Genomic DNA, 23,255 nt, shown 5'->3' with positions numbered 1-23,255 from the left:
ATTTGGGGGATTTGGGCTCAGGACCTCTGTGTTTCTCAAAGCGTAGCTACATCCCTGGTTAAAAGTAGTGTTACTGTTTCTTTTTACCCCCCTCTTTCTCTTTAGGACCCTGTAGCACCTGCTGATCCCTCGGAGCCTTGACGTCAGCGCAGTAAACGGTGGAGATCTCCGGTGCGCGGCGGCAGCGGCGCTCACAGGCGCAGCGACCGTCCAGCGCGCAACGCAGGAGGCTGCGGCGGCAACAGCAGCGGCAACAACAACAACTTCCCCGCCCGACTCTCCCACGCATCCACACACCGTCTGGAGGAAGGAATACACCAACACACACACACATCGGCATCCTCCCCGGGTTGGAACCAGCCCCGCCATGTCGTCTGCTGTCACCGAGACGGAGGAGTCGGCGCGCAGCTCCCCGCTGACTCCGCTGAAGCTGGTCGGGCTGGTGTGCGTCTTCCTGGCGCTCTGCCTGGATGTGGGAGCCGTGATGAGCCCGGCGTGGGTGACTGCCGACGACCAGTACTACCTGTCCCTGTGGGAGTCCTGCTGGAAGCCGGCGAGCACCGAGAACTGGCAGTGCAGCAGCACGCTGGGCTCAGGTAAGGAGAGGGGGGGAAAGTCACAGTGTTCTGGGATCATAGAGTCATAACAACCGCTTCATCCGTCCTGCTGTCCGGTGCGCATGGGACAGGATGGAGGGGAGTTATTACCTTGTGCAGAGAACAAAGAGTTGTTGTTGGTGATGCTGAAGCTGATGAGGATGATGGAGAGATGCTTCCTTACCTTTAGAAAGAAGGGCATTCCTAGAGGAAAATGCCCCAAGACAATGATCTCAACCAGCCATGTAGGAAGGTATTGTCCTGAGCAGTGTGGTGACTCCCTGCTGTCTCTATCCAACCGTAACAAAGCCTCATCCTGACAGACCCTGTCAACCACTCCACTGGGATCTCCACATTAATTATGATGGAGGTGAAATGAAGGAAGAGGCTGTAGTGCACTTCAGCTAGAATTACACTCAGGTTGTTGTTTTTTTTAATTCTATTTCTAATATGAAGGAACAATGGACCATAAATAAAATGCTCTGAAGTGACACTGATGCAGTTTGATACCTGCACCACAGCCCCAATGGCATCCCCTCTCACCGCACCTCTTTTCTCCACTCAAAAAGCTGCAGACGTGACATTTTGAAAACACACAAACGTGTGGTAAATACTAACCCTGGTGTTAATGGGCGCACAAGTGGCCACAGGTCTGTCAGGGAGGTGGATGAGCAGCAAGGAGGAGGCTGACCGTCCATGTATGGATGTATGGATGCAATAGAGCTGAAGCAACTGGTTGATAATTCAGAAATTAATTGGCAACACTTTTAGTTAATAATTTAAATATTTTTTTAAATAAAAAATGCACTGATTTCACCTACCCAAATTAATATTTTCTGGTTTTCTTTGTCTTCTAAGACAGTAAATTGAATATTTTTTGAATTTTGACTGCTGTTTGGACACAAGTCATTTTAATATGTCACACTGGACTCTTGGAAACTGTGGTTGCCAATTATTTGGTATAATTTGGAATTTGCCTTTGGCAAGTTTATGTGTTGTATGTCTTGTATCTGTCTCCTGTTTGTGGTATATTTTTGTTTGTGATCTATGTTTTGTATTTGATTGCTGTCTGTTCTCTGTACTTTTATATGAAACGGTTTATGTTTTATGCCGCTCATCTTGAACAGGACCTTTTGGCTGACAAGACTGTGTCTCAAAGGGACTTTTCTGGTAAATGAAAGATAGATACAAAATGAAAACATGTATAAAATGTCAAAAAACTGTGAAAAATTCTCATCACAATTTCCATGACCTCAGAGTGACATCTTCATATTGCTTCTTTTACAAATCATTGCCGCTCCAGTGAAAATGAATGGTGAAAAAGCAGATCTGTGCTCATTATGTCTGTTTGAGGATGATTAGGATTTCTCTATATAGTAAAGAAATGTTCATTCAACTGAAGTAGGGCTGCAACTAATGATAATCTTCATTACTGATTAAGCTGGTGATCATTTCCTAGAATACTTGATTAGTTTTTTTGGTCCATATAATCTCAGAAAATGGTAAAAAAAAAAAAAAAAAAAAAAAAAAAAAAAATATGATATGTGTATGTTACAATGTCTGTTGGAGGATGATTATAATTTTCTCAGCCTCAACATAGTGGGTCATTCTAGGGACAAAAAACTAAAATAAATGCTACAATGTGCATTTTCAGCCACTTTATAATGATCACCAAACTGTCACCACCCTCATGGTGAAGCCCATCAACTCTCCTGGGTGTTGCCACTTACCTGCACCTAATTAATTCATTTGTCAACGCAGGGGAAGGAAGGGAGGGTGTCGGGGACAAAAAGTGCTTGCTCGATATGGAGCTCATCCTGTGTCGCTCTTATATATATATATTTTTTTTATTATCCTCCCTCTCCTTTTGTTGTCTAGAAAGCGGCGTTGTTGTCGCACCCAAGAGAGGTCTTGCAGTTTTAGGGGCAGGGAGAGGGAGGGGTTGATCTTTCTTGGATGTTGGATTGGTTTCCAGGGAAACAAGAGTTCACGAATTGAGGTGAAAGTGGCTTTATTTACTACCACTGTGATACCAGGGGCTGACTGGTGCTAATTACACATAGGGACATTAAAAAGGGATCATTTAAAAGGCCTTTAAGCTGTCAGACACCGAGACAGACACCATCTATCTATTCATCTATCTGTCTTTGCATGCAAGTGAATGAGCGTCTGACTGTCTGGGTGTGTGTATGTCAGTGTGCGTGTGTAAATTGCTGTGAGACTGTGTGTGTTTATGTGTGTTTGTGCCAATAAGAGGCTACCACGTTGAGCTGACCTATTTCTGGACAGTCTCTTCTGAAGCCCAGCTGAATATTTCATGTCACACTCTGATTTCTCTGTTGTTACATCTCCGCACCTCCTCTCCCAGGACCTGTGTGCGCGCACACACACACACACACACACACACATTCACTGACACACTTTGTGACCACAACTTTCAGCAGCTCTTCTCCTCTCTTCTTTTCTTTCTTTCTTTCTTGCAAACCCAGACTCCAGACCAGGACTCCCTGCCTAATTAGATGTCTTGGCGCGACAGGTGTATGTGTGTGTGTGTTAGCCTCACCAACACACACACACACACACACGCACACACACACACACGCACATACAGATCTTAAAAAAAAATCTCTCCCTGCTTGTGCCAGCTCCATTGGTTTGTTGCAGCCGCCCAGACAGGTCAAAGTCACAGTTTCTCTTAATTTAGCTCATCCTTTTCACTCACTTTGTTAATTTTCTTTTTATAATAATGTGAAACTGAACTGATCACAGCAGGAAAATTGTCTTTTCACCTTCCTCCGGCTTGGCAGCTCTGCTTGGCAGAGTTACTACAGTGCAGCTCCCTGCTGAGGCTGGCAGTTATTCATTGGCTTGCTCATTGGCACTCCAGCATAGGGAAGTTTGATCCTGTTGGGCCGGTAGCAAAGCTTGCAATAGATCACCACCTACCCCCTACGGCAAGCCTCTAGAGCCAGATTTTTTGCAAAGATAATAAGTAAGTTAGTTTAAGTTTATTTTACTTTAGCACTTTGCTTTGTGTTCAAGCCTTACAAATCCTTCAATATGTGTATAACCTATGGATTTATGCTTATTTAGTTTAAGACAAAAACATGGGGAATACCATTTTTAACTATTTGGCAACAGAACATCATTGAAACTAGCAACGTCAGGGCATAATTGAGTAAAATGCAGGGATTAGACCTGGTGTAACATGCACACATATACATCTATGGATTAAATTGACAAGGGAACATCCACCAGCTCCAAACAAACAGACTGTCTATGAAACTGTCCTTGCCCCCAACAACAAGCGAACCGCTGTAATGAATGCAGAGGCAGATCATCTAATACCTCAATCAGAGTAAGGAATCTGTAGTTTACAACACGCACGGAATAGCTTCTAATTAATTGGACTGAGATAGAAAATCAAAGGCATAAAGGAAGGATCACACTGTGCTGAATAGAACAGAAGTATTGTGTAAAAGACCAGCTGCAGTAATTGGAAGATGAGCTTCCTTGTTATCTGATGCAGGTACAATTATAGTGTAGATTGTCACGAATATCTGAAGCTCCTTTCAGACATGGACCTTTATATAGCAGATAGCACTTCAACATCTCGGTCTCATGTATGAATAAGCACCTGAGTCACTACTCTTACGAGGTCAGACGTAGTAGCATGGAACATTTTATGCCTTTTATTAGAAATTTGACTGTACAGAGTTGGCAGGAAACGAGAGAAGGGAGACAGGAAGAAAATGTCTCCAGGCGGACGTGAATCCCACGCTCACGTCATATGTGAGGATGGGATGAATTCCCCCGTTAAACAACTCAAGATGGTTGATAACTGAGTTGGTCTTGTGAGGGTTAAATTCAATCTAATTACATTCAACGCCAGACTTTGGCTGACGAGAGGCACCCATGCTTGGCTGGTTTTCAGGCCCGTGTTATTAAGTGCCAAGTCTGATATTTTGGAGCTTTCACAAAAATCCGAGTTTGCCAGTCATAATTACAATTTGTATGTTGGTGTGAATGCTGTTTTACAAGATGGATGACTCCAATATGACAGGAGCATGACACAAGCCCGAGGCCGCCGGGGCACCTTAAATTTTTGGTTGCTGAGGGAATTCTTCTCATGTCAGATTAGTCTATAATTTTTATTCCCTAGTGATGTGAGGCCAAAAAGATAATGAACTAAATAAAATTAATTCAGGCCACCCCTCCCTCCGTATGTATTTTATTCACGGCAACTGAATGGATGAAATTATGAATATCAACACTTTACATAGATTGAGTGAGCAAATAGAAATGACAGTCACAGTTAAAGCTTCTATAATCAGAGGTGTCTTGCAATTTATTTAAGTTACAGAACGCACATATTGTGGTTTGTTTCAGGTCATTCAAACACTATTCCTACTGTGGAAAGTTGACTTTAGTCAACTATAACTGACCACATGAATCAATGACTGATTTTATGAAGAGTGTAATTGTGTCTCTTTGTCTCTGCTGCAATTGCAAGTCTGCAGAAAACAGCTGAAAAAAAAGACACTTCCAACTGCAAAAATTGCACTCTGTCTGATCAGGGCCATAAGTTTTAGTGATTACTTGATTGCGCTCCAGTGGCACTACACTTATGGCAATAATCAATATTTTTATATTCACAATGGATCTGGGAAACTTTACAGAAACTTCCTAATTTGCAAATCCTATCTTAACTGTTCAGTAACCATGGTAATTAGGGTTTGGACCTGATTTAGGCAAAAAAAGCCATTACAGATGGACAGTTCTTAAGTTAATGTTCCTATCCTAAGTTAAGATTGGAAAAGTGTATTACACAGACATCCAAACTTTCCAAAATCTTCAATAAACTTAAAAACGCCTAGAAACAACTAGACGTATGTTATTTATTTTGTTGCATACTTAAATTATCCCTTATGTTAGTGAACATGACTAAAAGTATGAACATGGTTTCTGCCTGAGTCACGTCACATATGTTTTCATCAGCAGTGGTGGTTGTTGTCCAACACTGAAGACAACAACCCCCATGATCCCACGCTACTTCACAGCATCATCAAACTGTGTCTTTTGTTACTGGTTTGAAATGACTTAGCGTGCGTTTAATGCAGGTTTAACGTCCCGTCATTGTGTTCTTGCGCTCTGTCAGTCATCAGAAAACAGGCAGCAGCAGCATTGTTTAATAAATGATGAAACTATGAGGAGAGGAGGCGAGCATCCCTCACGCTCATGTTAGTCATTAATTAAGGCTTCAACCGCAAAAATAAGTTTTAAAACCCATCACTGCTGCAGTGTGTGGGTGATCAGAAATCACTTTTCTTCCTTCAACTCACCGCTGTTCTGCAGCAGTGCCACTGCTTCCTCTCGTGCCAAATACCACGCCTACACTGTGGCTCTTTGACTAAAGCCGTAACAAACGTTCATGTACCAGAATGACAAAAAGCTTCACTTTAACGCAGATGAAGCAGCGTTACAGGGCTACAGGGGTTTTTGATTTTCAAGACGGCACAGAAACATCAACCAGCCAGCTTATGAGATCAAGTCAGCTCCACACAGAATTCCTGGAGTTCAATTCTCTCATGTTCGGCAAATGGGACGGGGCTTCAGATGAAAAATCGCAGAGTGGGCGTTTGGCCTTATAGGCAGTCAGACATCAGGGGAACCTCTACCTGTCACACACCTCCTCTACACTCTGCTGAAAGGTGTTTGAACCCGAGAAGTTACACCTGGAAGACAACCTACTTTCTCTATTTTCTGCATCGCAGTTACTCCTTCAATTCCCTCCTGTCAGGATTTACCACCTCCTCCGCTTCTCGTATATTCATTCATCCCTCCTGTTATTCCCTCCGTATTCCTCCTTTTCTCATCTGCTCTCCGTCTCCTCCACATTTCTTCTCCTTTGTTGTCTTACAACTCCGATTTCAAGCTTCATACTCAATCAAGTAAACAAACATATCTGTTCTTCAGTAAAAAAAAAAAAAAGAAAGAAAGAAAAAGAAACCAAACCAAAGCATAATAAATTTCTGAGAACAAATGATAGCTTTGTCATTCGCCTGACCTTGAGAGAAGATTTCACAGGCTTACTGTTGGATTTGGTGACAGCCTGAGATACTAAAAAAGCAAAGAAACCATGCTATGTTTACTCTTTTTCTAACACCATTTGTATTTTGTATAGGATGAGCTTTTCTAGCATAATTTTGTATGTGGAAATATTTACACAGTTACGAATGCAAAATAATTCACTCACAGTTTTGGCAGATGTGATTTTAAACAGGTACTTTGTATTACCTGCAATAGATGGCAGAGGGCACATCCCCAGTTTGGAGAAGCAGAGGCAGGCACCAGCATGGAAGCTAAGCAATGGGCTGCTGTGGACAGTGTCATTAATTAAAGGTATTTTAGTCACTTAAAAAAGGTCCACATAAAAAAAAACAACCCAACATTACAGGTAAAATCACTATTATTACCTCGCAGAAGACAGGAATTGCTTTTCCAGCACTGCATCGATCAGTTCATTAGTGTGTGTTATAGTGTGCCTTCAGGGATTTGAAAGGATAGTTTGGGTTCACCAAAGTCACACAATAACACAGACAAATTAACATATTGAGGAAGCAGTAGATCAGCAACTTACAGGTGAAATTACTGCCTTTGGAGTCTGGTTGGTTTGGAGAGAGCGATAATTGGCTTGTGTAACAGCAGTTTCCCATTGGAAAAGATGACAATGTAAAGCAGTGAAAATATTCTTAATATGTTTTTTCAGAGGCTAAAATACTTTTTTTCATTGACCGTGTCCACAGTAGTAAATTGCTTAGCTTCTGTGCTGGTGTCCCTTTCTGCTTCTTCAAATTTTGGGCATGTTTACCACCATCTACGGTAGATAATACACTGACTAATCGACTTGTGATAAGTAAGACCCATCTTTTCAAACAAATTTAGTGAAAAAGTTGTGGTTTTGGCCTGTTTTGACCCACATTAACCAGTCTTTGTTTTTATATCAGTCAGCACCGAAGGCCTAAAAACCTCAATAAATGTTGCCACCTCGCTCTTTGCCCTTCTCATCTTTCTCTATCAGTCTATCGATCCATCCGTTGCTTATACTCCGCGGGCCTTTTTCATCTGTTCTCTTAAATGAATTGTCTCTTTCTCAATACTCAACCTTCCTCCCATTTTCTTTTTTCTATCTCCTTTTTGTTTGTTCCTCATTCCCTTTTGTCTCCTTTCTTCCTCTCTTCCCTCCTTCCTGTCCCTCTCTCTTCCCTGAGGGCTTCATTGTTACATTTCTAATGTTAATCACTTTCCCTTTGTAATTTCGCCGTCCTCCTCCTCTTCAACCCTCTCCATCTCAATCTCTCCTTTCCATTTTCTCCAGGGTCAAGTCTCTCCCCTTTTCCCTTCTCCTCCTCCCCTCTTACCCCCTCCTCCCCTCCTCCTCCTCCTCCTCTGACTCTGACTCCATCCCTCCTCTCAGTGAGCTCAGCCCCCAGAGACGCCCGTTCTATTTGTAGCGGCTGAACGAGGAATGGGAAATGATGTGGCATTCAGTTCTGTGGCAGGCAGACAGACCGGGGAATAGTCAGGAACGTACAGCTCCCACTTGCCATCACCAAAACACACACACACACTCACACACACACACACTTTGGGGGCATGATGGGGAGGAAAGGGATGTGCATGTGCCCAAACACACATAATCCTTTTGGTGGATGCAAATCAAGCTTTCTTCAAACTATTTATAGTATCACAGCAGCAGCATGTTGCAGCATCACATAAAAAAGTCTTAAAATATAAACAAATTCTATTTGATCTATGGACATAAAAGAACAAATTTGTCTTTAATACACTTATTCCTCTGGTATTAAATGCCAATAATTATATATTTTTTTAAATAAGCTGCCTGTTTTAAAACTTTCATCTGCTGTGTTCACTTAGAAACAAGCTGGTTTATCAGTTTTTTGTCATATTTTGGTAATTAAATTGGTCTTTGATTAAATCTAAGCATTAAAAAAGACCTCCAAAAGTTTTAAATCCACTGTGCGAAATACAAGGCAGTTTGGACCATTTAATTAACACCTAAGACCTCCAAAAGTTCCTAAAAATGAAATGGATTTCAGAAATTAAGCTGATTATTTTCTATTTGTCTACGTTGTAAAGTTTATTTTAGAGCTGAAGAGATTTATTGATTAGTGGATCAACAGAAAAGTAATCTGCAACATTTTTTATATTGTAAATGTAATAACTTTTGGTTTTAAACTGTTTTAATTTTGCACAAACCTTACAGTTTGCCTTGGATTGTTTTTGGAGGAGACTTCAGACCATATTCCACCCATGCACTAGTGTCCAAAGAGCATGTTTATGTGATCCCCAATGTGACCCAGCAGTGCTTCCATTGTCTTCAGTAGGAGTCACCCTCTGGGCATTTTGAAGGTCTGTGTAAAATTTCATGACAATCAATTAAATAGTTGTTGAAATATTTTAGTCTGAAGAAGAAGACCGACATTGCCTTCCCTAATGCTAAAAAATATTGCACCAAAGGCATTTGGAGACTTGCTAGTCGGGTGCTAAACTTTAAATGATCCCACTGTATAAACTGTGAAGCTTAGCAGCTCAACAGTCTGCAGAAAAGCTCAGAAAGGTCAGTTATGTTATATCCAAGTGGCAGCAATTTTTGAAGCTATCCACACTTTGCCAGCTGTGTCTAAATTACGTGGGATTCTGAGTGTGATCCTCCGCCAACAAGTTCATCAGAACATATGGACACACACTTGAATATAATCCACTGAAAAACACAAACAGTGCACAGATCTCTGCATTGTTTTTTATCATTTATTCATTTTCTTGCAGCAGTTGTGTGCCCTTACAGTACCCTGAAGCTCAGCTTTTGTCAGCAGCCAATTCTGAGGCTTTATTCCTCTTATTTATTTATTTTTGTTTGTTGCCTCTGTTAAAGGGATAGTTCAGACTATTTGAAGCTAAGCAAGTGTGCAGTCAGGGGTATCTGTTGGTAACAGGTTGGTTCTGCTACTGAGCTTTGCGGGTACAGGTTGTCAAATTGAGCACTAAAGTAACCTTGGCAGTATTAAAATAAACGTCATGATTGAAGTGTTAAAATGACATCTAGCTGACAAATGTACTGTGCGTGCATGCTGATTTTACATTTGCAGCTCCAGGACTGATGGGTCCTGTTCTGGGTACTGGAACCCAAAGTACTACAGCAGTTAATCAGTGTGACAGCTTGAAGTGGCTTTGCAGAAAAGAAAAAATGTGACAGTGCAGTAATCCTGTCACATGGCAAACAGTCACATTACAGGGAGAGGTATTTCTCACAACACAGCACAGTGTGTCCATGTGTGAGAAATAAATTTGCAAGCACTAATTTGAAGTTACAGACACCAAAGAGTTTGTATATGTCCGTGACTGTGAGAAAAAAACAAAGTCCATTTGAATGGTACGTATGGAAAATTCAGTTGCCTATACAGTGTGAGTTACAGTGTGGTGATGCATTTTAAAAAATTCAAATTTGTCATAGTGTGAGTGTGAGAGACACAGAGGGAAGGCTTTGCATATTGTATGCATGTGAAAGATAAAACAGCAAAGAGGGTTTTACAGTGAAAGCTGCCTTTGTGCGTGTGTGTGTGTGTGAGTGTCTGTGTGTCTGTGTGAATGGAAGAGAAATATTTGAGAGATATATTTTCAATAGTTGCATAGTTGTAGAGAAGTGCAAGTACTGTGGATGTGTTCCATAGGCCTACTGTAGTACTTACTCTAAAACAAAATCTTAAATGCAACTATAAGTGATCAAAAAACATATAAGTGATCAAAAAACATTATATTCAAAGTCGGGACACACTGAGCTTATTAAGAGGATGGTATCCTCACTGATTCTGACCAGTCCACAGTAAATACAGTTTCTTCAGTTAATATCATAAAGGTCAGTATTCATAAAAACTCGTAAAATCATTCCAGTGAGTTCCTTGCAGATTGTCCACCACTCTTTACTACATAACTGTATTTTTAGGCAAGCATACAGTGTAAGTAAGCCTGTGATGTCTGGGCTGATAAATAGTTAATTAAGTCTGAGTTATGTTAAATTTTACATGAATCTCAGATGGCCTGAGATGGCCCATTACCTATGTAGTGACCTGTATACTTAGATTCTTGCACAGTATTCACAATCATTTGTCAATGACCTCAGTGCAGGGTTTATACATCAGAAGGACAGTTGTCATTGGCTTTCTATTTGCTTTACTCATTTCTTGCTCCGTTTTTATCATCCTTTCTCAGGCAGTACTGACATAATCATCACAATCATCAGCTCTTGAACAAGGTGTAAAACACAAACAATACAGAACCTACTCATCCCTCATGTAATAACTGAGAATAAGTTTATATGGGTTCATTATTAGAACCTGTGACCCAAAAACTTTTTTGAGGGTAATTTAAGAAGTTTGAAATGAAATATAGTGTTAGAGGAGATATGAAATTTTACTTTCTACTGGGAGAATCTACTAATCTCTTTGTACCCTCTGGGTACAGGTAGCCAGAAGGTACTTCCGCAGTTTAATGACAAAATTTAATTGCAATTTTATTTTTAAATAGTCTACCCATATATTGAGTTAGCTTTATCACCTGAGCCCCAATGTGGTGCAAATTAGGGAGTGCTTTAAAGTGGCAGAGAAGTTGAAATAGCAAAAAGAAATAGATGGATAATGATGGATAAACAACAATAAATTGCAGCAGAAGATTTTCAAATTTCAAATTAGGTCATGCTATTCTTACGTTTGAGAATGGCGAGTCTAACAATTATTGTAATGATGCCAATGAAGTGGTACTTTAATTTCCCTGCAAGTGTGTGTGAGCGTACGACAGACAAAAAAGATTACAACGTGCTTTTAAAGTTTTTCACACATGAGTTTGATTTAGATGCTTCACAGAGCTTCTACTGATGGAACACACATTCACAAAAGTTCAGTGACCTTTCAGTGTCATGCTGACTTTTGATTGGTCGAGGCCGCTTTCAAGATTGTGAACCATCTCTGTGCATCGAGGGGAGTTAAATATGAATGAATGATAAACCACCTGAGCCTCCTGAGAGCCTTGTTTTAACCCTCCACCTCGCTACATCTCATCTCTCTTCATCTGTCAACGCTCATCCCACTCCTCCTGTATATCTTGTTGCACTTCTTCTAGGGGGCAACTCTCGTGGGGCAACAGCATTGCCTCAGCGTAGCTGCTTTTGCTGAGCTAACTTCAAGTGAAATCCAGAAATTTTGCCTCCAGTGCTTCAACTAAAATATAAAGCAAATGATTCAAACATGTGCACACAGACCTGCACGGTCAGATCAGAGTCAAAGGCTAGAAAATAGAAAATTGGGCTTTCACGTTGGAATACCTTGTTGCCAGGAAACATTTTAATAAAGCTGAATAGGTGTTTGTCTGGAAAACTACCCGTGGTGTCACCTTCGTAATCAGCAGCATCATTCAAACTGAGTTAACTGTTTTTCTGTTGCTTTGCGTTTGCATTACAAGATGCTTCTGATTGTACCAAAGATCTATCTTTTTTTATCTCTTTTTTCTGCTCTCTCTCATCTTTAATTTCCTACTTCCCTCTCTGCCTCCCACTACCCACTGCTGCATCTCATCTTTCACCTCTATCTCCGTCTCTCTTCCCCTCCCTCTGCCTCAAAATCTCTCATCTTTCCTTATCTCTCCCCTCCACCATCCATCTTTCATAAGCTTTTTTACCACGCTAGTAAATTTAGGCATTGCCTGTATTTACACACCTTAAATAGCTGGAAAATAAAAAATAAATTCACTCAAATAGCCCTGCAGTATACTGTTGATGCCAACTGCTGTGCATTGGCTTTGCATCTGTACTGACAGCTGCATTTCTGCATCAGACGCTGTTCATTGAAGTTCATCTTTTAAGAGCTACTATATGTCCTCAAGGAGTACAGATTATTTTATTTATTTAATTCATAACAGCACTTCCTACTTTAGCTGTGCGGTACAGAAATAGGTTTTACATCAGCTTACATGAGTCCAGCCAATTTGACAGCATCACATCTGATCACAGTGTGAAGGCAGACAGGTGGAATAAAAGGTTAGAGAAATGGTCAAATCTCTTTTCTCCCTCTGAGCCCAGATGGATTAGATGAGTGTGTGTGTGTGTGTGTGTGTGTGTGTGTGTGTGTGTGTGTGTGTGTGTGTGTGTGTGTGTGTGTGTGTGTGTGTGTGTGTGTGTGGCTGTATGGGTGTGTGTCCAGCCCCTCAGTACCCAGTCACACCAGCATGTAAAAAGGAGAAGTTTTGCAGTGAAATCAATTAATTCCAAATGAACTGCCATTTTGCCAGCAAACAAGCAAGAAGCAAACTTTGACACACTAATTTGCCCCATGGACCAAAAGGAAAACTGTCTTTGACTGTGTTGACCTTTGAGGGAACAGACAGCCACATAGTCTGAAGTGAAGGAAGCTACATTAGTTCTTTTTTTGCACCATCTGCTTCTATTAAACAGAACAAAAAGAGTGATAACAGTTACACAGCGATATTGACACTGAAATGTCGGTTTGTGGCACACAAGTTGGGAAGACTCGTAAATTCACGGTGCATTCATGTGCTTCCCGAATGTCGTAATGTGGAAACAACATGGATGCCACAAAGGGTAATGGTAGGGTAGTAGGTCTGTTAGGGTTTTTGTGTTTGTTGAGGTGCCTGGGTGATGGGTTGAGACTAGCGTCCCGGTGAAGATTCATGTTGTTATCCAAGTAGAATCTTAAAATGAAACAGTTTGAGGCCTTATATTACAAAGCGATTTAATGCCAGACTTGTTGCTGCACCAGGGCATGCCCTCAGCTTAAAAGCACTAAAATTTGCTTTAGCTGACTTATTATCAGGGTCCACAACTCATTTTTCCAATTGTTTCAACACCACATGAATGCAGGATCAGTTACAAGCAGCTACTCAGCAGTATCCACCTTTACTTTGCTGACATTGACTATTATAAGCTTCTGGTCACACCAGAATTTTACTGCCCATGAATCTACCTTTTTTTTTTAAATACATTGTCCTGTTAGCAACTGAGCTAACAAGCTAAACAAACTAACAGTTGGCTAGGTTACAAGTTCGCTAGCAAGGAGAGGTTATTTCCACCTTTAATAAATCTTGACAAACACAACAAAACCTTTTTTCATCTCTGTATGCTGCAGAAATCAGGATATGTGATCATTTTTTACCTTTTGCATCTCTGTGTGTCCAAATATGTCACATCTTTTTATTGACTGTATTTGACATGATGTGTGGCAGCAGGTCTGGGTGTGTCTGTCTTTGTATGTGACCATGTGTCTGAGTGTTTGTGTCGTTTCAGAGTGCATCACAGTGCTGCTCCCTATATATAAACGCGGACAGTTTTTTGATAACATGCCAGCAAAGCTTTTTAGCCGAGGCTTTTTGTCAGCTCAGGTATACTAAGTGCTCTCTCTCTTCATTACTTTCACTCAGCACTGCTCTGTCCCCAGCCCCTTCACGCCCTCCTCACCTCCTCAACTCCTCCTCCTTGCTCTCTCTCCCTTTCTACCCTCGTCATCCTTCTCTTCCTCCTCTTCTCCTCGTTTTTGGCATTACTTTTCATGCTGCCCTCTCTCTGTCCTTGTAACATTATGCCGGTGCCTCTCTACTTGCACGTTTCTCCTCTTTTATCGCCCATCACCCTCGCCTCGTCAACACGAAACCTCTCTTCATCTCATTTTAACTTGTCTCCCTTTTTCCTCTTTCTCTTTGTTCCTTGATTCCCTTTGTTTTTTTTTGTACAAACTCGTTTGTTCCTCCTTTGCTCTTTTATTTCTTACCTCCTTCCTTTATATCCTTTTCTTTCTTCCCATCCATTATTCTTTCCTTTATTTACTGCTTGTCTTTCTTCCTTCCTCCTTTACTCCCTTTTATCTGTCTATGCTTCCTTCATCACCATTTCATTCCTTCTTTCTATCTTTCCTTGCTTCCTTCTTTTAATTGCCTTTATTTCATTTATTTTCTCCCTCTCGGTTAACTTTATCATCCTCTTCTCTATTCCTTCCATTCTACCTTCCTCCAGCTATCTTCTTCTTTCCTCTTTCCTCCCCTGATTTATCCCACCGTCTTTCTCACTTTCCTGACACAGTCCATCCTTGTCTTCCTTCATCTGCCCAGCTTTTCCATTCTTTGCTGCCTTCCTCTCATCCACTTCCTTTCCTCCCTGCTCCTTTATCCTCAAAAGACCATATAGAATTTGTTTGCAAAAAGAGAAAACAAACAGCCTTAAGTGTTTTGGGACAAGAAGACAAATTCCTGTATTGTGTTTTTTTTACTTCTGTAATTATAAGTGTACTCTAACTGTACTGTAACACTGCATGGTACAATTGTTTGTTCAGTACTTGGAAGTCCAATCTCCAACAGACTGTAGGCCAACCAGTTGAGAAAATTTAGTGGAAAAGGCGCTAAGCAGTAGACATAGTCTAACACGAATATTTGCATCAACATAATACTTTTAACATTTTTTCCTAAAATTAAATATCTGTTTTAATCCTACATCAAATGTACATTGAAGGGCATTACAGTTTATTTTCTGTGACTGTAATGTTAAATTTCTGTTTTTGTTTTGTCTTTTCTGTGAAATGGAGCTGCTGTGATGCAGGAAAGATTTCAGACTCCATCTGATAGGAAAGTATCATCATCATCATCATCATCATCATCATCATCATCATCTTTACTCTCTTCTTTATGCTTCCTTCATTTCATCACTTTTCCTCCCCATTGCCTCTGTCTTTTCTTCTCATCTTCCCATTTCTTTGTTCCTCACTTTCTTACCAACATCTTTCCTTGCTTCTGTTTGTCCATTGCCATTTCCTTCTCCCTCCCTTTCTCTTTTAACTTTATCCATCCTTTCCGCCCATGTATCCATCCTTTATCTTTCTCCTGCTGTCCTCTTGCCTCACTCCTTTGATTTCCCATTCTCATTTCACACCTTTCACCTTCCATCCTTTGTATCTTTCCTTCCTTTCCTTCCCCCATTTCCCTCTTGTTTCCTTCTCTTCCGTTCCCTTATTTCACCACATTTCTCTCTCATTGTCTTTCTTTTGTTTCCCTCTACATCCCACCTTTTCTTCCACTTCTCATCCCCTTCTTTCTTCCATGTACCTGTGCTCTCATTCTTCCCTCCCTTTTGTTTTCTTCCTCCCATTTCATTGTTCATGCCTTCCCTTTCCCTCCCCTCTTCACCCCCTCCCTTGTTCCCCCTCTAATCAACATTCTTAATGGTGAATATAAAATGTCAAATAAAGTAATACGTCTCTTGGGGCTCCGTCTCTCCCCCCAGTCTCCCTCAAGGTCTTGTGCATTTAATTTATGAGCTCTGGTATGCATACACTAAGTTGCATAAATTTTCTCAAAATGTTTTTGTGCAACATGTTGCTTGTACATTGTTTTCTTCTTCTCTTTAACTCTTTCTCTGTCCCTCATTTCTTCTCCTTTCTCTCTTCCTATTCTAGACTGGCAGGTTGCTACGTTGGCCCTGTTGCTAGGGGGCGGAGCCCTGGTGCTGATGTCATTCCTGGTCGCGCTGGTTGCCGTGTGCATCGGCACGAGACGGCGATTCTATGCACCCGTCGCCTTCATGCTCTTCGCTGCAGGTCAGCGCACACACACGCGCGCGCACACACAATGAGCTGTGGTCCAAACACAATTACACCAGTCCTGGGTCGAAGGCCACACACTCATTATGTGCTAAAATACACACACCTAATGACACACGCACACACACGGACACACACTTAATTAGCCAATTTAGACAAGGTAACTGGAAGGTTGCAGGGTAATCACATTGAAAACTGACATGCATTTAAATGATAATCCTTACTTACTCATTAAGTAGGAACACACACTGCACACACACACGCTAACACACGCACACACACAGTTCCTCTCTCCCTCAAACTAATTTAGAGAAAATCTTATTTTTATGAGTCGGGCCCAGCAGGGTCGGAGCGGAGTGTCACGCCTGTCCGTTTAATTTCCCCAGTCGGGCCCCAATCTCGAGTTGGACAACTGTCAAGTTTCCACATTTCCCTCCATTCTCACCTCCCGGGAATAATTGGAAAATTTCATTTTTTTTAGGCGTGAAATGCTTCATTTTGCAAAGCTGGATGTGTTGCCTGCTGGACGTTTTTCTCAATCACATTGTGCAAACCTCAGAAGTGTGATACAACAGTGAAGAGAAACCTTCTTAATGTAAAGTGATTGAGACTTACAGAAGAGGCTGTGTGCCTTTTCATGAACTCAGAGTCCTCTTTTCTGAAAAATACTTCCAAAGCATGAGTGAGAAATGAAAATGCAATGGATTGGAATTAAACAACCTTATTATGTTTGGATTGACATTTGACTGCTCTTTCAAATAGAATCATTTTGCACGCTGTATTGATTGAGAAGCTGTTCTGTCTTTAGCTTCAGCAAAGCAAACAGACTGAGTGACATTTCCTGTTTGAGATACGAAGCGATTAGAGCCACTTGTTCCAGAAGTATTTTTTCCCCGCTCTACCTTTTCCTTAAGATACTGTCAATATCTGTAGCATAGCAACTAAAGGGTCTCCTGGGTAATGTAATGATGCACCAGGTTAACTGTATATAATGACTGATTTAAACTTGATTTCTGGAAAATCTTGTTTTTTTCCATCACGTTTGGTGTGGGAGGTGGCTTTAAATACTAATCCTCAGCTGCTGTTACTCTACAAAGGAATCCAGCCATGAATCAGAGCTGCAGCAAGTTCAAAACAAGTTCAGAAAACTCTTCGTTGCTGCGATTTTAGGACAAAACAGAATCTGAGAGTGAACTGATTTAAATTGTTAACAGGTTTATAAACTAAAATATGATAAACTTCAGTGAGCGACAGAATTTTAAAGACTTAACAGCAGCTGAAATGCTTCACTTTTTTTTTTTTTTGCTGTGGTGCAGAAGGGCACATCAGGGTGTGTCTGATGGGTGTGACTTGAAACTTTGAACCAGAGAAGGCAGCAAAACATTGTTTTTCAGCCTGCAAAGTGAGGTTACTCTTTAAGCTTGGTGAGTGCACTGTGGGAGTTCATGTTTGTTGCAATTTTTTGTGCACCGGCTTTTGCCTTTGAATTTTTATGAAATAACCCGAAGAACTGAAATATAGTTTCATCTCTTGTACTAATGATGCAGCCAGGAGTGTTTTATGTCCATCTGACCCACTGAAACTGACTATTCTGTATGGAAGGCAAAAATATATAATCCGTAAGAATTTCACTTTTTAACTTTTGTCAAGAAGTCGATCCAGGAGGTTCTGTAGAGGCTGTTACATGTTGAAAATATGGTCATCAAAATACCATTGAAATGAGGCTGTAATTTACACAACTGTTCCACAGACTTTTGTCTAGTTTTAATATTTTTCCTGATGTCTTCTCCCTTGCAATCATGGTCCTGTTATCAAAGTAAAAGCCTCCTTTAAAATCAAAATCAGTTTAGCCTGTTTGTCTGCCCACAGTCCGCAGCTGCTAGCCTGCAGATCTCTTGCTAACTGTGAACTCTCACCATATGTCTGTCTGATTTATTGTTTCCATTTTTTCATAAATTATGTATTTCCTCAAAATAAAATACAAGAAATCATTGATATTAGCAAGCAGGTAATCTGCTCTCCACTGAAGTTAATGGGAAGGATTGGCGTACCTGCATGCAAAATGGGTATATGGACTGCATACAGTTTTAAAGTATAAAGTTGTGTTATTTGTACGTGAATTGAAGAGGCAGGTTTGAACAAAGATACTGTGACAGACACCTGTGTACTAAAGCAACATTTTATCAGGATTGTCCCATTCTTTTGTAACCAAAAACTAATGTTATCAGAATGATTTGAACAATAATCATGAAAAAAATATTCACATTGTGGCTTTAAAAGATTAGCAATGCAAATTCAAGTTAAAGGCAATGAAAAATTATTTATAGTCATGTTTTTTTTGCAAGGCTGATCCCACCATAAAGAAACTGGAACAAGTTGTTAAAACCTTATTATGTTGTTTGTCATTTTCAGCACCATTGATTGGAACCCATTAAACTTTCAGAGAATCATTTCATTTAGCAAAAAGTCCAAATGTGCTGCTTTGATTCAATAATAATCAATACTTCAAGCTAAAATAATTATATAATGTATAATTTTAGAACTTGGAAAACAGAGATCAGTGATCTATGACTTCTTCACATGCAAACAAATGAGAAATACTCGCTGTCAGAATGTTCCTGTTTTCCCTGCGATGGGACACAAACAACTTCTCTAAATGGTATCTTAAAAGGCGAGCACAGAGGCACAGTGTTTTCGGGTGGACTATAAAGGAACCCTCAGTGAATGACAGATCACATACGCACTTCTTAACAACCAGCTACCTCTTTAAGGCTTGTTTTTCTCACCATCTGTGTTAATATTTGCATGTTTTTGGATATTATGCATTCCGTGTTTTTTTTTTTTTCCTCCGTGCAGGAAAGTGCCAGAGCTTGTTTACGTTCCCACAAGATGAATTCCCTTTGAAGAAATACCGATTGATGTGTTCCCCTTTGTTCCGCTGCCATCCATCTCCAGCCCGCCTCCCTTTTTAAACATCTATCTCTCTCCCATTCTCCCACCTCCCCTCATCCCTCCATCCCTCCTTAAACTCATCCTTTTTCTTCTGACCCATTAGTCCAACTTTGGTCCTCGTGTTCCTCCATCCACCCTCTCTCCTCTTCCCTCCTTTTCTCCACCATCGTCCCCTCTCCTTCCCTTCTTGCCTGATCAACTTTGATTTATTTTGTTCTTCTGAAATGTGCTAAATGAACTAAACAGAGTTAAATGACACCCCCTCTGGGCATGGGACTCTCTTCTCGGCCCAGTCGATGCTAATTTTGACTATTTTTCTCGTATTTCTAAACTGTTTTGTACGTGACTGCTAAAAACTGCAAAAGAAAAAAGTGTATGTGACCAAATCCCGTGAACCCAAAGTTACTTAAACTTTTAAACTGACTCATTTTACATCAGAGGACATGTTTTCAGCCATCAATAATTTAGGATTATTATATAAATAAAATATTGACCCCTGCTACTGTGTAATGCACCATTGTGAAGCTTTGAGCACAAATATCTTTCTTCCGTGTTTGTGTTATTGTACATCTGTTGTTTTAGAGTTGATAAATTACATAGTACATAAATATTTTCAGCATTTACAACCCTTCTGCTTCTTCCAGCTGGAACACAGGCTGGTTTCTTGCTGTAATAGCTATACTAAATATAGATACTGACTACAATCTATTTTAAATGTTTTTTTTTTGTTTTTTTTCTAACCTTCCTCATCATCTGATTCACCTTCTGCATAATCTGTAAGATCTAGTTTCTATGGTGACTATAGACACGTTTCCAGCTTTCAATTATGGATGTGCGCACCAGGTGGGTAGAAAGCACATTGCCATAATATTATTACAGCTTATATGTGGATATTTTCATTATTTGGAAACAAGACTAAGACTCTGAAGTCAGGCTAACTTCTCTGTGAGGCTCTACTGTACTTTGAGCTTGATGCTAAGGTCAACCTGCTTGCAATGACAATGCTAACATGCTGATATCAAGCAGGTATGTTTACCATGTTCACCATCTTTGTTTAGCATCTTAGCATGCTAGCATTTGCTGTGTACAGATGGAGCTGATGGGAATGTGATTAGTTTTGCAAGTATTTTATCATAAAGCAAAGTCAGATTTTGACCTGATGAAGGAGTTAGCTTATTGGTTCCCAAACTTTTCCAACTTTTCTATCATTAAGTAAATTGACAATCACTTATTAAGTACATATTTTATGGATATTTCACTTTATATTCAATACATAATGATAACAGTACAGAACAACTAATAAAATGTACAAATAACCCAAAGAGTGAACACAATATCAGCAGGAAGTTTGTGTAAAATGAGTGATTTGGATGAATGGGATGGATCAGTAGATTATTTCCTGTGAATACTGAATCAGAGTTTTCCTGATATTTTATGAACCTTTTATACAATTCTGTTTAATGATTGATGTATTTTGTTTTAATGCTTTGCACCCATACATTCTTAATTATAGTCTTTTTTGACTAATTCAGTGATTTTTTCTCCTTCTCGATGCTTTCTCATTTTTCTGTTAGGTCTCTGGTTGTTTTTAACTTTTCTAAATCAGGACAAGGCTGCTTAGCGGAGAGTGAAGGCTCTGTGTCAGTATATATCTCACATAATAATCTAAATTTAAGAACAATTTCAGCTCATTCTCTTCATATAAATAAATGAAATGCTGAGATATAACCACTGTGCCAGATGAAACATTAAGGGTATAACAGTTAATTCTGAACCAAATTTCTGTGAGCATTTAGAAATATATCACTAGCATGTATGAAATTCCCTCTGTTTGCCCACACAGCACAGAATCTTTCTCATTCTGAATATTAGTAATGCTCTTGTGTATAAAATATCTTCTGTCTTCCGTCAAAATATACCAGACAATAGATGTCTTACCGATAATAGTAGATGCCTCCAGTGTATACAGGCAGAACTTCACTCACAAGAAACTTTCAATAAAACATTGATAAAAATTATTTATCAGTTGCAAGGGATCATGACTAGAGACTGCATACATTTTTGTGATGTTTTTCTTGGAGAAACAATAGTCTTGCCTAACAACATCTATCAGCTGTCACCAAGTCCCACACTGAAACTCCAAATTTGTGCAAACCATCAGTGAAATGATCGCAGAGCCTGTTGCAGTATTCATCTACAGCAACAAAAACACAGTAACAGCTTGAGCTGTCTTACCGTAAGACAAGCATTTTTTTCTCACTCATGTCTGTGAAAAACTGTCCGCCTTATTAAAATCCCGCGCTCTGACCAGATATCTCGGCGCTAATAGCTAATTATGCGCTGGAGCAAATAGGGAGGTTTTCTCTTGGGGGTTTTGAACATTTTTCACCCATTACTTTGGTGATTTGTGCATTTTGAGGCACAAAAACAACTGTTTATTCACTCATAAGCTTTCCTATGGCCGTTGTTTTGTAGAAATGATTTGTTGCCGTGTGCTAACTGTCTCCATGTCTCCACCAGTTGTCCTCCAGGCCTGCAGCTTGGTCCTCTACCCCATCAAGTTCATCGAGAGCATCAGCCTGAAGATCTACCACGAGTTCAACTGGGGCTACGGCCTGGCCTGGGGTGGGACCATCTTCTCCTTCGGCGGGGGGATCCTCTACTGCCTCAACCCCAAGAACTACGAGGAGTATTACTAGCTCTGATTCAATGCGAGGAGCCTACAAGTCACATGCTCGGAGAGGTATTCAGGGGGACAGGAGGGGTTTTGGGGATATTTTCCTTTAATGGCTCAGTTCCCGTGAACTGTAAGGAATACTATACACCAGATTTGAGCCAATAACTGTATCGCTGCAAGCTTCCCGGGTGGTGCAGCTGGCGTTCGGGGGATTTCTTTTTGTGCCTCAGTCGACAGAAATGTGAGCTGAACTTTCAGCCCTAACGTCACCAGGTCAGTTCTGGGGAGGGGTTGAGCGGCGTAAAGAAGTCTTGGACTTGTGACACAATTTGGAGAACTGACAACACTGCAGCAACAAAGAATGGACGGTGACAATGCCACCTCTGTTCTTTCTTCCCTGTGAATTTAATTGCAAGAACTCCTCTCATTATGTCACTAGTAACAACTCAACCTATTGACTCTGTTACTTAGGAAACAGGATGTTAAGACTGGGAGGCTTTTATTGCACGTTTACGCACGCATGCACATGCAAAGGCACGTGTATCCTCACCTGTAAACATCAAATCCTCGGGCCGGGCACATCTCCTGCTCCATTGGTTCATCATCATCAGTGCTTTGTTAGGAGTTGCGGCATTTTGTTTTTCAGAGTCCTCCGGAGCGCTTAAAACTTTCACAAGGACATGGAAGAGGATCAGACGCTCCAGTTGCGCTTCATAACTTTTCATAAGACAGATAGATTCCTCTTGGGCGTAGGTAAGAGGGGGGGAATAAAATAAAGACACCCGCTCAATATTCCGTTATCGACCCACTTGTCTGTTACCGCGGCAACCCACAGGGTGGGCACATGCAGCTGTCATGATTGATTAGCCATGGTCGGAGGTGTGAGACAGGACTGTGCTCAGCTGCCTCCAAGGGTCTGCTAAATTTCGATTCCCTATTGAGCCGAGTTTCTCCGCACCGTGACGTTCGGAGCATCCTTCCTCCTCTGGTCCAGCTCTTCTGCGGATCTTCTTCTGTGGATGGGAGTGTCCGCGATGCACACACTACACACAGATACGGCCTCTCAGTGGGTATGTTTACACGTACGCCAGTAGTTGGAAGAAAGTCAGGAGGTGCGTTCTGAGTGTAATAATATGATTATACACTCACAGAGACAACAAGAAGTTTACCAGACAGCCCTTGGGGCATGTCTACACTTTCGTCTCAAGTACCCTGATCTGGTGGAGATGAAAGGCAGTTGTAGACTTTAGCTTTAAGTGCACACGATTGTAGCCGGACTTTAAGGTGGTATCCAAAATCACTCCCAGTTTTCTACTTACTGCAGTCCACTATATTAAAAAATACTCGTATAATGGCAAA

The 23,255-nt window shown here is 40.7% G+C and overlaps 1 protein-coding gene across 1 annotated transcript; it reads left to right on the top strand.

Moving 5' to 3' along the window:
- Positions 1-315: 315 nt before the first annotated feature.
- On the top strand, positions 316-22,688 carry LOC146304710 (transmembrane protein 47-like). The gene is made up of 3 exons (XM_084713604.1): positions 316-596; positions 16,124-16,264; positions 21,740-22,688. The coding sequence occupies exons 1-3, from the start codon at positions 368-370 to the stop codon at positions 21,916-21,918; spliced, it is 549 nt and encodes a 182-aa protein (XP_084569730.1). The 5' UTR covers positions 316-367; the 3' UTR covers positions 21,919-22,688.
- The last annotated feature ends 567 nt before the right edge of the window (positions 22,689-23,255 follow it).

Source organism: Lutjanus erythropterus, chromosome 24 (genome assembly GCF_056507025.1).
Source record: "Lutjanus erythropterus isolate fLutEry1 chromosome 24, fLutEry1.hap2, whole genome shotgun sequence".
NCBI lineage: Eukaryota > Metazoa > Chordata > Actinopteri > Lutjaniformes > Lutjanidae > Lutjanus > Lutjanus erythropterus.
The sequence above is the reverse complement of the archived record's forward strand: the minus strand, read 5'-3'. Positions and strand labels throughout refer to the sequence as shown.